The sequence below is a fragment of the Micropterus dolomieu genome, linkage group LG03 (genome assembly GCF_021292245.1).
Source record: "Micropterus dolomieu isolate WLL.071019.BEF.003 ecotype Adirondacks linkage group LG03, ASM2129224v1, whole genome shotgun sequence".
NCBI classification, from domain to species: Eukaryota; Metazoa; Chordata; class Actinopteri; order Centrarchiformes; family Centrarchidae; genus Micropterus; species Micropterus dolomieu.
In genome coordinates, this window is record NC_060152.1 from 7,501,653 (window position 1) to 7,518,394 (window position 16,742).

Sequence of the window (16,742 nt, forward strand, 5' to 3'; positions counted from 1 at the left end):
AAAAATATAGAATATCGACCATGTCCTTTGTTTAGTCTATAAAATAGCCTATCAAAATTTCCCAGAGTGACATTTTTTAATTATATATATTATATATTATTAAATGATATATCTGATAAACAGCCCAAAACTCCAAATGACTTCATATACAACCATATGAAACAGACAATCCTCACATTTGAGAAACTGGTACCAGCATTTTTTATTTAATTATTATTAAATATCTCAAATTGACTAAATGTAAATGTGTAGGCTCACAGCATGCACACCCTCTTAACAAGGTTGTGAATCTTAAAGAAAAAACAATCCTCTATCATGTCTAAAATGTAACACTTTGTATCTGAATACTAAATGAAGCAAAGGTTAGGTTGTTGATCTGTTTTGATGGTTGCATACCTTTCTCCCAATGTTTGAAATAGAAAGAATCATTTTCTGGATTTACAAGCTTTTTCACTCTTATTTTGTGTCTGGATCTGTTCTTAGATCATAGGTACATTTGTGAAGCTTGTGGTTGCATCACAGTGCTTGCTCATCTGGGTCATTACATTTTTTCTGCATCTCAGGAATGTAATTCTTCTCTTGTAAGCAGAGCAGATCATTTCCTCACACTCTCCCCAGCTGAGTTACTGAGAGTATGGAAGGCAGGCAGGATCTGGGAACTGGGGACTCGACTGAATATAGCAAGCTTGTAATTATCCTCATCCTCCTACACTTAATCGCCTCCAGTTCCTTGTGAGTTGGCAACTTCTGAGTTTGGACAGAGGAGAAAAAAATAGCACAATGGAAGAGCAATAGATGGCTCATGGTGTGTAAACCGGACACACCATACATCAGAGCATCAAACACACTCATATAATTATTCTTCCAGGTTAAGGTCTGAAAGATATTCATGCCACAATGAAATTAACATTTCTGTAAACTATGTGCCTATGTAATAATTTGACAAAAATCATGGTGTTTATATCAAAATTACATTACTTTTACTTCTTGGAGAATATCATTACATGCCTATACATTTTCAACTAACAAAACTATCACATAGTGAACCATCAGCTTAATAAAACTCTTCATTCTGGCATATCAATATCCTGTTTCCGTAGTCAGGAAATACATAATACATGGAATTTAGGAAGCAAGCATCTCTTAAAATAAATCTTTGTGACTTTAACATTGCATTTATAAGGACATTATAATCTATGATCTTTATAGACCTCTATTGGCAGCCAGGAGGAATTACAACAACATAGTTTATTGTGGCTATGGTCACACCATTCTACCATCATTAATTAGGAAAAGCATTTTTATCAGCCCTTTGTCCTTTGAAACAAAAAAAGAAGATATGGATGGCATGCAAATGGTGGACTAAACTGATTGAAAAGAACTGATTGTTGTGTGTGACACAACCATTAGGTAATTTGCTTATAGGCTACGTGCATTCGGCCTACATATCTATATTGGGAATTATGTGAGGTCACCAAAAATAACTAAATAAGGATGATAAATGTGGGTGGTGTTGAAAAGTTGTTCCACACTAACTAATCGGGAAAGATAACGGAAAACACCTATGAGGGTGGTACATATTGTGTAGGGGCATTAAATTGTGATATGAAATATTTTTTATAATCTGTAAAACATTTCTGATTCCATTCATGCAGTAGTAGGCTGGGAGGTGAGAGGTAGTCCAAATAACACGTGGGAGTGAGGGGAGCAAGATTATAATAATGAGAGGGAACATGATATATACATAATGTAAGTAAGTCATAAATGATGAATCCAGAAACAAATCCCCAGAAAAGGGTAGGATTTCTCCCATCTCACAAACTACTAAAATGATTTACCAGCTTTATTGCCCCTCTCACAAGCAATAGATGTGCTAGATAAAAAGTAATTTATATATATATATATATTTTTTTTTTCTTTTTCTTTTTTTCTTTCAAAAAAGGCAGGAAATGTTTTCATCATGATGTTTGCAAATGGGGGATTTTCAGACTACCTGGCAACAGCCGCTTTAATCTGGTGATAATGTTCTGTAGTCTCGCGGTATTCAGGCGGTTACTGCCTGATAGAAATAATGGCCGCCTTCGTAGCGATGGCTGGAACAGGGAACAACACAGGAAGCATATCAGAGCGTTTCAGCTGACTAGGAAGAGCGTAAAGTACTGGGCACCCCCTCCAACCCGGTTTTCAGAACGGATGGGTTGAGGGGGTCTTGCCAAAGGGTATAAGAAACGAAAGAGACTCGGAGGGAAAGGGAGGAAAGCTACCACTACCGTGATAGCTAGCGCTAGCTGGCTATCAACACGGTTGTCACTGCCGGGGAACAACCCCGAGTAGCCCTGACAACTGTGTGTCAGGAGGGCTGAAGGAAAAGGGGACTAAACGCTGGAGCGTGTGATCAAACAACTGGCTTCTTGCTAATATGAGCGGACCGGGGCAGGACAGCGAGCCAGAGGCGAAAGTCCTTCTCATCAAGCGACTTTACAGGTAAGTTGGCGAGGCCGTTTTGCGTAGCTAACCAAGGTGCTAATTGAACGTTATGTGCTGGCTAACTTAGCGCTAACGTTAACCAATTAATGTTTGCTATCACAAGAAAGGGTTCACCTGTTCTTCCATTCAAGATGTCGCGACAAAGAGTAGCCCAACATCCCTGCATAGTTGTCAGTATAATACCGGCTCTGAACGGGCAGTCTTGCTTTGAGGAAATGTAGCTTCTGTTAGCTTATCAATGATCTAATGCTAGCTGTAACGTTATTTATCATTACCGCCCTTGTTACAAAGAAATGAAACTGGAAGGAATTTGGTTGCTAGCATTGTAAGTTAGCCCGCTGTATTTGAGAATCTAACTTAATCTAAATGCTCATGCTTTCTGTGCCCAACGCTACTCAGGGCTGTGGTGGAGTCTGTGCACAAGCTGGATATCATCATCGGCAGCAAGGCATCCTACAGAGAGGTCTTCAAGCCGGAGAACATCAGTCTTCGCAACAAGTATGTCCAGGTGTCACAGCACTGTGTGTGAAAGGAGTGTAAAACTTTGTGGTAAACCTTATAATCTGCATGCAATCTGAGTGTCATCTGGTCAGTTGTTCTGAACTGTGTGAATTTAAAGCCATCAACCAGTTTCTGGTGGCTCACCTCCAGTTCATTTGGCTGATAAGACAACCTCTCTATTGTTCTGCATGTTCTATTGACTACACCGCACAGCATCTCTGTGAGTGCATAGAATCTGTTCAGACGTGGTATTCTGTATCCAAAATTGTCCATTCCAGTTCACACTTACCTTTGGAAACATGTCTAATGTATTCAAACTGACCTATGCGTCACTTTGGTCATTTGACTCTACCTGTGAAAAATTGTAATCTCCACCAAGATTAAACAAATAAACTGGATGCAATGAACCAAAACCGCAAAAAGAGAAGGTTAGAGGTAAATATGTGAAAGAGGCTTGAACATGTGTCTATGCAGATGTTGAGACAGAGGATATTGTATATCATTCTGCTGAGGGACTGTCTTGGGAGCTAGACTCCATTGCGGTCAGGGCTGCATGCACAGCTTAAGCCAATAGGTAATAAATCAATTAGACAGAAAATTAATCTGTAACCACTTTGATAACTGGTTAATTTGTTTTTTTTTGACTGTTGGTCTGACAAGTAAACATCACATTGGGCTCTAGGAAATTATAATGGACTATTTTCTGACATTTTGTAGACCAAGCCATTAATCAAAAAAGTAAGATTTGTCAATTAATTGTTTGTTGCATGTGTATTTAAACTACAATAGAAGGGCATATGCATCCCTGACAACTTCTGAACATGACACAAGTGACTAGATTCTTTTGCATACATTTTAGGATGATTTTCATGGATGTAGTGTCTATAAATTAATGCTGCAAATAATGGTTATTTTCATTGTTGATTAATCTGCCGATGACTGACTCGATTAATCATTAAAAAATGTCCACCATCAAGTTTGTATCTTTGCTAGGTGTTTCTGTTCTGTGTATCCCCACCAAGCAAGTGAAACTAGATTTACTCATAAGTCCACTTGTCAAACTAGTGACCCAAGTACCTCCTTATACCTGTGTGAATTTGTTATTCTTTCTGTGTGTTTTCAGGCTGAGGGAACTTTGTGTAAAGTTGATGTTTCTCCATCCAGTTGATTACGGCCGTAAGGCTGAGGAGCTGCTCTGGAGGAAGGTTTACTATGAGGTCATCCAGGTTATCAAGACCAACAAGAAGGTAAATGGTCCTACAGTTGTGAGGGGAAAAAATCCTCTTTGCATGTTAGTCAACCAGTGTTTCTTTTGCTAGCTGACTTGACAGCCTAGCTGCCACTTAAAGGTCATCTCAGCTATGACATCTGCCATTTTCGGGACACTGGTGGGTAATGCAACCTCAGAGTGTGTCCATGTTATCCATGGGTGGTCCTGGTGGAACCCTAAAAAACTTTTGGCACTTTGCTCTAATATTTGACCAACAACATTATTTATCTTATTAAATATAGCCTAACCATTTCTGCACTGAATTCTGTTTTAAACATAGAAATAAGATAATCTAGAGTGATTCAAATCCTAAAAACAATTGATGTTCGTCAGCAGTCTGCGCTTTAGTATTTTGTTGCACATTTGTTTGGCGAGGCATCTCTTCTTGAAGGGGAACATAAACAAATTCACACATCAGTCTGATTACAGGTTGTAGGTGGTATGCGGGAAAAACATTGCAGAACTGTGCGAAATCTTATGAATTGCCTCACGTGATGTCACTTGAGTCGGTGTTGGTTAAGGCTGACAATAGAAACAATTTGGGGTGGTGTGGAGTTATAAAGAAATGGGCTCACCCGATCTCTGTAGCTCTCTAATTAAGGCTTATTTAAAATTTAAGCATTTAAAATTAAAAAAATTTGTTGTTTTATCTATGGAAAAGGCTATTCGTGTTATCTGTTATCTCATGTATGCCCCTCAAAAGTATTAGTGTCAGTGTGGTAAATTAACTAATCAGATCTTTTCTATTTCATATTAAAGACCAACTAGAAAATGAATGCAATAAGTGACAGTCGAAGGAACACCAAGGATCACTATCATCATAGAGGCATTGCTGCGCTCACATCTGTCATCCAATCAAAAGGACACATTGAAGTAACAATTACTAGCCTTTCACAGCACAGTAGGATGTGACTTGATGCAGAGCAGGTGGCGAGAAAGAAAGACTGCCTCTCCAAACAAACTGTAGTTAGTTGCATAGTGGGTAATGTAGGCCATAGATCTTGTTCTGACAAGGAAGAAGAATGCATGGGTTGACTGTTCACTTTCTCTGGTGAGTACATTTAGTTTTAAGACTGTTGTTCGATAGACAAAGCCATCAGCCCTGTTAAAATGACAGTTAACGCGAATTACACATGCACCTAGCTAAGCAAGCGAGCTAGCTCCGCACACGGCCGTTAGCTCCACCGTCTCGTCCAAATATGGTCACTTCCTGGTTGTAAAAAAATCAACATGGCGGTGCCACGCTTCAAAACCACAATCCACAAACCAACAGCTGACGTCACGATGACTACGTCCACTTCTTTTATATAGTCTATATGTTTTAAGTACTCTGTGGAATACTCTCATAAAAGTTCAACTACGCCCATAAAATTAATTAATTTGTCTGCCTATTGAAACTGTCTTTCTAGTTTTCTTTCTTTGTAGTGGTTTTATTTTTTAACCAGTTTCTTTTGCATCAAATGTCCATTGCTTGTCATTTTTATACATAATACAATATATTTTAGTGTTCCATGCTTTTGTGCCTTTTTGATGCCCATTGTAAACTACAATATGTATGCTACGTAGATCCTATTTCTTCTTCTGGTCATATCACAAATGTCTTGTGTCCACTCTTATGTTTCTCGTTCCTCCTTTGTAGCACATCCACAGTCGCAGCGCTCTTGAGTGTGCCTACCGGACACACCTGATCGCCGGAGTGGGTTTCTACCAGCACCTGCTGCTCTACATCCAGTCACATTACCAGCTAGAGCTGCAGGACTGCATTGACTGGACCCACGTCACAGACCCATTGATCGGTCAGATGTGCACAACACTAATTCACATACAGACACAGCACACAAGCAGGATGTGCAACATTCACATGTATGCTTGTCCATATTTAAAACATTTACTTCATCCTTTTTCACTGAAGACGTTTTGACATGTCACACTGAGAAAAGCACAGGTGTTTATTATGAAATCAATGATGGATAAATTCTGGTTAGCGGCAACAGTTTCAGGATCTTGGTATTGTGCATGCTGACTCACTTTAATGTCTTACTAGAGCACTAGAATAAGACGGAGCCATTGTTAATTTGTCCTTTTCCTACAGTAACAGAAAATGTTTGCTGTGATGATGTTTTTACAATATAGTTTTAATGCGTTCTGGTCTTGTGAGAAATGAACTTAAATCCACAGACCCAAAGCTCTTTTTTTCACCATCTTTGCACCATCAGATTAGCTTTTATTGTGAAATGTGTGTAAATCTCATTTAATGTGGTATTATGAGTGTTTTGAAAGTCATGGATTAAATATTTAAACTGCACAAACTCTCTGGAAGGGTCCATGGAAAGGTTAGATGTCATTTACAGCTGGTATTCAAATGTACTTTGACTCTTCAGTTAATGAACAGTGAGATCACACCATTGCATTTACACAAGGGTGTTTATGTGTCTATATTCTAAATTCAGTCCGTATCAGATGTCAGTGTTCCCTTGCACTATGCAAAGCAGACTAATATGTGGAGAAGTGCCAAGGTAGTCTATTGTCAGAACATACATACAAACAGGCAGTTTGCAGCCAGTACTTGTCGTCTGACTTGGATGAGCTTGTTCTCCACTCTATGGTTTGATAATTTCTCTTTTTGTTCAAACACACTGCACAGATTTCATGTACATAGAGATTGAGATCCACTCGGATCCTTAACGGGCTAAAATACTGGGGTAAACAAGGCCTGTAATCCTGTCTTCCTGCATGAAGTAAACATTTATCTTATCAAGAAATATAACAAATACATAGTTTCTTCTTGGCCAGCTAAAACAAAAGCACTTTTGGACATTAAAACCTTAGGGACAGAGAAACCATGCCTTCTGTCTCTAACATTCTTGCACTCTGGTTTTTGCAAGTTGTTGCTTTGCTGGAATTTAAGCTTGTTCTTTTGTTACATAACTCCATGTCATTTAGGGTAAGTGCATCAGCTAAATGCTTGAAATGAAATGGGGGGGGAAACAAACATTGTATAATTATTCCTTGCAGGCCGAAAGAAACCAGTGTCAGCCACCCCCAAGGAGATGGAGTGGGCACAGATGGCTTGTCATCGCTGTCTGGTCTACCTTGGAGATCTAGGTAATAACATGATAATAGAGTATGCAATTAGTGCATCTCTCTACCCAGCTTGTAGAGGTGTGAGACAGCATGTGTGTGTGTGTCATTCAGCGTGGGAAATTTTGGCTTAACTACAGAGTATAATTGACAGGAGGCTGTTTGGTGGGTTTAGACTTATGTGATATAGAGATATTTTGCCTTTGACAAATAAACAAAAATTTGAAATGAATCACTGAACATTTATAGAAAACTCATATTTTAGCCAAAGTTAATGACTTTTGTTTAGGCGTTTATGTCCTTTTTTTTTTTTTTCATCCCCTATTGAGGTTTTTTGTTGCTGTGGTTCTATTTAGTTCATAAGTAATGGAAGTGTTTATTTTGTTTATTTATTTATTTATTTTTGTTGTTGTCTGAATGTTTGTTTCCTCTGCAGCCCGTTATCAGAATGAACTTGCTGGAGTGGAGGCTGAACAGCTGGCAGAAAGGTTTTACCACCAGGCCCTGTCTGTCATGCCACACGTAGGTGAGTGACTGTAATGTAAAATTCTTTAGCAGAGCACCTTGCTGTTCCCGTGGCCAGGGAGGACCTGGTCAGATTTGTGTTGTCTTGGCCGGAAGAGTGGCAAGAATACTTTCTTTCTAAAAAGCTGGTGAAATGCTTTCATCAGATGTGATTTACTTTTGTAGCCAACAACAATCACTGCAAATAAACTCCTGCACACTGTCTAACTTGCAATTCTACATTTATTTTAGAGCTGAACGATTTGGGGGAGAAAATGTTATTGTGACTTTTCTGCCAGGATTCCGATTTGATTTGCGATGTCTTTGTTTGTTTTAAGTTGGCTAAAGTTCAATATTCACTGCCAGTCAATTTCTGATGGATGCGGCATCAAGCAGTAAAGAGCAGATGCACCAGGCAGGAAGTCGGACACAGAACGGCATAGAGAATCCGGTTGATTTTATTAACAAAACCCAGTGCAGACTCCCGTTCGTATATCAACAATAAACACAGTTAAAAGAGACAAAAAAGAAACAATTTAACTTTGTAGCTGACTTAACTATGGTAGAAGCACAAAAATGGACAACTGGTCAGCAAAATCAGGCAGGCAAAACGCTCTTATTCTGAAATTCTCCATGTGGGAAATGTATTGGGTTCACAGAGAGCTGTTTTTTGTAGTTGAAGCACCCAAAATGACAAATTAACAACATGTCAAAAACATAGGGCACACCCCAACGCTCCGCTGCTGAAAAAACCTCAGTATGAGTTGACGGCGGACAAACCGCAGCGCAGCCGCTGCCTATGTCAGTTCAACTTACGTTTTCCTATACTTTCGTTTGTTGTTATAAAATGTACACGTATCATCTTTATTTTTCAGATTGAGATATGATTCTCAGTCCACATCAGGCAACTCCAAGAATAAATGTTAACTTTTACCCTAAAATCTACCCACTTCTTCATCCACCTGTCTGCAGGAATGCCTTTTAACCAACTGGGCACACTGGCAGGGAGCAAGTTCTACAATGTTGAAGCAACTTATTACTACCTACGCTGGTGAGGAATGTTTATGTACAATTAAAATATGATGTAAACTATTAAACCACAGCACAATAAGTTAAGAGACTTAACAGATATTTCATCTGTGCTAGCATCCAATCTGATGCCCCCTTTGAGGGTGCCTATGGCAACCTGAAGCGCCTGTTTGACAAAGCTGCCAAGATGTACCACCAAGTGAAAAAGCAGGAAATGAAGAAGCTGTCTCCATCTCGACAAAGGTGAGAAGGATTCACAGGATTTCAGAATGTCTGAAAACTCTCTGCACACAGGAAAATATGACTTCTACTATAACATTTCTAGTCCAAAAAAATCCTGTGAGAGGTGTGGGTAAAACAAAAGTTGATCAATCCCAGTGCATTGTAAGAGAGAATCCCTGGTGTGTAGAAGGAGGGTATAGTGGGTATACACTATATTTACCTATGAAATAGTGACAAATTGAAAATATTATGTACTATCATAAATGTATCACATCTATTATTCACATTATGGGGAAATAAGCTTTTTGGATTTCTTGCCAAGAGTTAGATGAGGAGCTTGACACCACACTGCTGGCTCAAATTTCATATTTAGCGTATGGACGTGAGTGGTGTCCATCTTCTCATCTTACACTCAGCTAAAAAAGATATTATTTCAGCATATTTCCCAAAATGTTGAAACTATTCTCTGCAAATGTATTTAAAATTTTCTCAGAAAATTGCTCAGAAGACCCATAATGGCAGTAAAAGCAGTAATACAGTACCAACACCATGCAACAGGACATTCAACACACCACCGTTTTGATAAAAACATGTTTTGCTTGGGTTATTTTAGCACATGCACAGGTGTGGCTAAAACATGAAAAGTATTAAATGGATTGATCTGCTTTGGTCAAAAAAAAATACAAACATCTTTAAACTATGGTTGCCATCAGTTTGCTCTGATTTTTTTTTTTTTCTGTAGATCAAAAGACATTAAACGCCTCCTGGTGAGCTTCATGTACCTTCAGAGCCTGCTGCAGCCCAAGAACAGGTACGTGCCTGTGCTGTCACTCATCTCCTGTCTTGCATCACGCTGCTCATCTGGTGTTTTAGTCCACAGTGGAAATAAACCTTAAGGCTTTACTGTATTTTTAATCCTTAACCCTTCTGTGTATGTTAAGACAAGATGATCACAGTCTGTTATAAATGTTTAATGATTGTCAAATGAATCCGTAGTATCTAACCTCTTACCTGCACCACTATATCAAAGTCAAATATTTGGTTTGAACGGAGGTCAGCAGAATCCAGCGGACACAACATGGTTCACAACGTGATCGCAGGCAAAGCGTTTACTGTCTGTAAAATGTATAAACAACAAAATGGTCTTGAGCATGAGTGTTATCCGTCGATAATACATTAAGTTGTGTTCGCCATTTATTTTTAGTGCATCTTTCATCTTCATTATGTTGCTTGCCATTCTCTCACTCTCTCTGTATGTAGTCTTTTGGAGACCGAGCTGACATCACTCTGCCAGTCAGTGCTGGAGGACTTCAACCTGGTGCTGTTCTACCTGCCGCCACCCACACATGGCAGTGCTCACCACTCCCCCAGCGAGGAGGAGGAGGAGCAGCAGCACGCCGACAGCTCCTACCCTGTGCTGCCCGACACCCTCGTCTTCAAGATGGTGGTCACTTGTCTGATGGTGGTGCACAGCCTGAAGAGGGGAGGTTAGTGTTAGTGGGATATATCATGATGAGATAAGGATTGTAATAATTACAGGCAGACAAACTAGAATGGTGACACTGTTTCAAAACACATTGTTGGCATTTCTGTACTTCATTTCTTGTAATTTTATCAGCTGACCTCTGCACTGACACCGATACATGTGCAATGTGCTAATATTGGCTGATTTATTGGTCGGGCTCTTAACTTTTATCTGTAAATAATTAGTACCACAGTGGGGAATGCTGTATTGTAGCAATGATCTTCGGCAGGAGCTTTGTTGATATGAAACGGAAGAAGTAAATTTTTCAAATGTAAATGTGTTTTGTTTGGGTTTTTTCTGTATTGTGTCTTTTAGGATCGAAGCAGTACAGTGCATCCATAGCTTTTACTCTGGCACTGTTCTCCCATCTGGTGAACCATGTCAACATCCGTCTGCAAGCTGAACTGGAGGAGGCAGAGGGCCAGGTGCCTCCACTTAACACTGACATCACAGGTGAGAGGAGATCCTTCTGAAAAGGGAAAGGAACACAAATGCAAATAAAAGTTAGTTCAAGGCTAAAAAAAAATCCTCATAAGGCAGCACAGCCTAGTATAGGAAATCTCTAGATTAATGTGTCAGTCCCAGTGTATCCTCATTTGCAACATCTTTCAGTAGGGGTGGGGGGAATCAAAATAGCATAGTATCACAATATTTTCCGTGGAAATACTGTATCGAAACATGGATGCCATGTATCGATGAGAATTTTACTTTTTCGTACTTTAATAATAAAATCATTTACTTTTTCAGTCCACTAGAAAACGAGTTTTCCTTTGGAGACACAATTTAAAGTTGGAAAAAAGTAATAAATTCCAATACATCGCAATATGTTTAAAATCGCAATAATATTGCATTGTGACATAAATATTGTGATATCATCGTATCGTGGGGCCTCTGGTGATTATTACCTTATCTTTCAGGTTTAAAATGCTGCCCTTTTGTGGTTTAAAATTTATTCTTTTGGGAGAACTACAGCAGTAGGTTTTTACAAGTCAAGAGCAATTTAAAGTTCAGCATATTTATTCAGTCTTTCTGACATGCTCTTTCAAGGATAACCCAGTTCTGTAATGTGAAATATGTAGTTGGAACAACCTGAATGAAGACAAGAAAGGCAGTGATTTTCTTCTTTTATCTAGATGACCTGGAGGTGAGGGATATGTCAGCTCCACCGAAAGATTGCTGTGATGAGAAGCCTCTGCAGAATGGCTCCGTAGAGCAAGAAGATGAGGAGAAGGATGAAGATGGCGGTGAAAGGGTTCACAGCAAAAAGCAGGGCAGTGTGGAAGAACAGTGCAAGTTGGAAGAAGAGAAACAGAGACAGAAAAAGAAGTACACCCGCCTTTCTAGACTTCGCCGGCGCCGCTGTGGCCGCAAGGACGCTCAAGGAGAGGATGAAAGCGACCTTAGTGAAGGCTTTGAAAGCGAAGAAGATGATGACGATGAGAGGAGGGGTCACGCTGATTCAGCAGGTGGCACGGCGACAGGAACTCCGCCCAATCCTCCGTCGGTCAGGAAGGAGACTAGGAAAGACCCCCTGGGTGAGGAGGGCAGCTGGGGGAGTGGCTCAGAGGAAGAGGAGGAAGAAGGAGGAACGGCATTTGATGTAGAGACGGACTCTGACATGAACAGCCAGGAGTCTCGCTCAGACCTGGAAGACATAGAGGACACAGAAAACTCGGACAACTTGGAGGGTCGGGCACGGGATCACCAGGAGGAAGATGAAGACCAACCCAAGGAAGAAGGAGGCGACAGGGACGGTGATACACCTCCGACCACTAACGGGCCTCTCATGCCCAGTGACGCCAGCATCAGCAGTAACCTCCAGGCCATGTCCTCGCAACTCTTCCAGGCAAAACGCTGCTTCCGCCTGGCGCCAACCTTCAGCAACATGTTGCTGAGGCCTCAAGCCTCATCTTCTTCTGGTATTCCCACCCCTACTGACACCTCTGCTCCCCCCTCCCAAGAGACACCCCCTCCTCCTGGGGATTCACCCTGCGATATGAACCCTGGTACTGCCAATGGAACCAATGACAATGGTAATGTGTTTTTTGCCTCAGTGAAACATTTTTGTGTTTTGTTTGTTTTTTTTTCCTTACTGTGGATGTTTTCTTGAAAATCTGTTCTTTTTTTAAATTGATTCCCAAAGGACTCAAATGTTGAAATCAACTTGTCTTTCTTGTTTGTCATTGTGTCACCTCCTTTAGACATAGGCTCTGACTCGGAAGACAGCCAACACAGTACTCAGTCAGTACATAGTGAGAAAACCCTTTTAGAGAAGCTGGAGATTCTGACCAATCAGGGGTTGATCCAGGTTGTGAAGGTCTTTATTGATTGGCTAAGGACAAACACCGACATTATCCTCATGTGTGCACAGGTGAGGGGGCAGATTGTTGTGTGTTGTTTATGAGACAATAACATTGTAGGAGAATATTGAACAAACTGGGTCTCTCTGCAGAGTTCTCAAAGCCTGTGGAACCGGCTGTCTGTGCTGCTCAACCTGCTACCAGATGGCAGCAAGATGCTCGAGGCTGGTGAGTTACTGATAGACTGCACTGCATAGAGATTTTTTAACTGTATAGCTCAGTAGATTTTTATTTCCCCTTGGTCCACTAATACTATAATGTCCTTTGAGACACTGGATGAAGACATTACCTAAACCACTCATTTACAGGAGTAGATTGATACCACTCTCATGTCTGTAGGTTAAATAAAAAGCTAAAGCTGTAGCCAGCAGGCAGTTAGCTTTGCTTAACAGGCAGACAGCTAGCCTGGCTCTGTCCAAGGGTGTTGCGTGGTAGAACTATTTCTTTGCCAAGCCGATGACTCCCTGGCAATCTCTCACTAAGGACAAGACTCCATGAAGTGACCGGCCTGGGCAACAAATAGTTCCAGCATGTAACAACCTTTTAAAGCCACAACTTGTCGTTTTGTACAGATGAAACTACCAATATATAACTGTTAATTAGTGAGCTTTAGAGATGATTTTTTTAACCTTAGACCCGTTTCCAATACAAATATTTGTAGCTTATACAAATAGCTTTATATTCAGTACACAGATATGAGAGTAAAGCAAATGACTTCCCAAAATGTTCACCTATTCTTTTCAATGAGGGATATTTTTATCAATATTATTTGGTCTATTTCAGTTCATATCATTATTAAATCATAATGCACATTTATGTACAAAATGAAAGGAATTTGAGAAAGTGTGTCCATGCAGTGTAATGATGTGAATTTAATTATCCAAAAGCGATTTTTATTGTCCATATCTCCGAGTTCTAATCTCATCTCTGGACTGTGTGCACTCACTTAACAAAAAGTGTTAATACTCTGCTCACGCTGAATTTTTGTCTCTCTGTGTGATTTTTACACACTAATGACTGCTCTGAGTCTACTGCTCGTTTATTTATTTATTTGTGTGTACTGCAGAGCTTGGTCTGAACGCAGACGTGACAGAACTGTTAAATGAGTGTGAGCAGCCCGGTTTGGTCCAGAGTCTGCTACTGCCTGAGGATTTGGCTCTGCGACACCTACCTGCTCTCAACGTAGCTCACCGCCGCCTTGATTTTACTCGCCGCAACCCTTCCCTCACCCCCCTACAGGAGGTACACACGCACACACAGACACACACAGACACAGGTAATCTTAAATCTTTTACAGATGTTTGTTGGTTAAAATCACTGGAGAACACCAAAGGAAACAGTTCCACAATGCAAATTACCAGCTTATTATTGTTGAGTCATGACACTTAACTTTAGCCACTGTCTTCTTAGCAAAACTATTTTCAGTGTACAGTATCTCAGTAATTACTGAATTTACTGAAATATCTGTCCATAGAATCCAAACCTATTTTACGTAAAAGTCACTCACTCACTAATCATTTAAGCTGCTTTTGTTGGTCTATGATAATTAACTAAATATTTTAGCATTTTTGACTGTTGGTCAGACAAAATAAGCAGTTAGATGACATCACTTTGGGCTTTATAACATTGTGGTGGCTGTTTTTCTCTATTTTATAGACCAAAGAATTAACTGATTAATCAAAACAATCTGCAGACAAAGTGTTAATGAAAATAATCGTATTTATCCTAAATCACTAAATCAAACTAACTCTTCCTTGTCAGAGGAAAAAATTCTGATGTCCCTTGATTTTAATGTCAATAATGACCGTGATGAAAAATTATCCTTAATATGCATTCATTTATGTATATTTTTGCCCACATATTATCACCTTGTTAAAGTTGTTGTGGTAAACATGTTTGCAAACAGTTGCTTATTTACACATCCAGTGGACACAGAGCCAAATTAGCATTTATTTGTCATGTTTCTGGCCAGTTTCATTCTTTGCCAACTCCTGAGAAAAATACTTTTAGCTGCTAAAAGCTCCACTGTGTTCACCAGGTATTCACTAACTTTGGCTAAATGCCGTTTGGTGCTGAGCAGGTAGAGTACAGTGGGTTTATCTGAGTTTTTTTTGTTTTTTGCCGAAAACAGCTGAACTGGAGGGCTGAACCAAAACTATAAAGTTGCGAGATACAAAACCAAAACAATAAGTAAAAAGTCCTGCAGAGCTGAGGAGAGTCAGGTGATGGCTCCCTGTGGGAGTACATGAGCACTAGGTGGAGCCAGAGGAACCTGTGTTTTTTTTTTTTTTTTTTTTTTTGCTTTTCTCTTCTACAGATTATCTGGCTCATATCAGGTGACGGTTTCATAATAGTAGTATACAACATAACAGTATTAATTAAAGCAACTTTACTATGTGATTGGTATGTGTATATTTTATATATTTAAAAATATATAGGTATATCTGTTATTATCTTCTTTAAAGAGGTCATATTAGGCTTTTTGGCTTTTTTCCCTCTCCTTTTATTGAGTTATATACCTTTTTTGTGCATGTAATAGGTTTGCAAAGTGAAAAAGCCCAAAGTGAGTTCCCATCTCCCCCAGAGAACACGGCTCTGAACTGCCTGAAAACAGCTTGTTTGTAGTCCAGCCTTTAGTTCTGCTTTCTTATGACGTCACAAGAAAACACACGTCATAATGCTCGCCTAACGGCTAGTCAGACACGCCCTCAAATACACAGTGGGCTGCAGCGCACAGTGACGAGACGTCCTCTCCCTTCCAAACAATAGCTACCCTCCAGTAAGTCAATAGACATAAAGTTGTTACTATGATGTAGAGAGTTTTAAAAATCATCATATACAGCTGAACCAAAGCCGTGTTTACCGGCTTTCAGGACCCGCCCTACTCTGCTTCTGATTGGCTAGTAGTCCTCAACTACGTACTGCATATGTGCAACTCCCAACAAAGATTTTGTAGAAGAGTGAGATCCATCACTCCATAGCTAAAACAGAGCATTCAACTCACAGGGTAAAAAGAGGAGCTGCAGCAATGTGCAGTATGACAAAAATGAAGGTGTTTTTTGAAACTAATGTGTAAATAACACTTTGAACACACATTTTTATTTTATATTCAGAGTAAATTGTACATATTTGCAAATTGCATTGTATTTTTGTGGATGTGATTTTACACAACACAAATGTAAAAATAAATGTTTTGGGTAGTGAGATATTTGTGTATATTCCACTGATGTGTAAAAAGGAAGTTACAAATGTAACATGACCCACAAATTGACAGAAAGTAATCTGCAAATGTGCAAAAACTGTTTTGTGTAGAAGTTACTCTATATTTTTGTGGATATGATTTTACGCATCACAAATGTAAAAATACATATTTGTAGATATTTGGGCATCATAGTACACATTTATGGATTGATTTCTGTTGGTTACAAATATTAAAGTCCAATAAAATCTTCCATAGGTCTCGGATATTGACAGCGTTGTGTTGGACAGATTTGTGCTGCGGTGTTTATGAGGGAGAGGCAAGCGAGAGGATGTTTTGTGCAAATGCGCTACGGCGCTGATCTGCAATCAAATAAGATTTTAAATAGGCCTAGTAAAATAAAATTAAAACAAAATCAGTATGTGGCGGTCGGCGTTAATATTGTGGCGGGCTGCCGCAAATTAATGAATGTATAGGAAACACTGCTTTCCTCTGTCTCTGCAGCTCTGTTGTTGCTGCTGCAGTGGTTTGAGTAACTGGGACCAGGCTCTCTGGGCGTGACTG

The 16,742-nt window shown here is 39.7% G+C and overlaps 1 protein-coding gene across 1 annotated transcript in view; it reads left to right on the top strand.

Annotated features, from left to right (window-relative positions):
• The first annotated feature begins 2,063 nt into the window (after positions 1-2,063).
• Positions 2,064-16,742, top strand: part of smg5 (SMG5 nonsense mediated mRNA decay factor) — a 20,295-nt gene continuing 5,616 nt past the window's right edge. Inside the window, exons 1-15 of the mRNA XM_046045059.1 lie at positions 2,064-2,484; positions 2,887-2,985; positions 4,112-4,235; positions 5,898-6,054; positions 7,274-7,363; positions 7,776-7,865; positions 8,816-8,894; positions 8,990-9,115; positions 9,837-9,905; positions 10,355-10,581; positions 10,935-11,072; positions 11,753-12,652; positions 12,821-12,990; positions 13,072-13,147; positions 14,046-14,221. Of these exons, the coding sequence (XP_045901015.1) occupies positions 2,420-2,484; positions 2,887-2,985; positions 4,112-4,235; positions 5,898-6,054; positions 7,274-7,363; positions 7,776-7,865; positions 8,816-8,894; positions 8,990-9,115; positions 9,837-9,905; positions 10,355-10,581; positions 10,935-11,072; positions 11,753-12,652; positions 12,821-12,990; positions 13,072-13,147; positions 14,046-14,221 (2,586 nt within the window). The 5' untranslated portion in view covers positions 2,064-2,419. The remainder of the gene's footprint in view (positions 2,485-2,886; positions 2,986-4,111; positions 4,236-5,897; positions 6,055-7,273; positions 7,364-7,775; positions 7,866-8,815; positions 8,895-8,989; positions 9,116-9,836; positions 9,906-10,354; positions 10,582-10,934; positions 11,073-11,752; positions 12,653-12,820; positions 12,991-13,071; positions 13,148-14,045; positions 14,222-16,742) is intronic.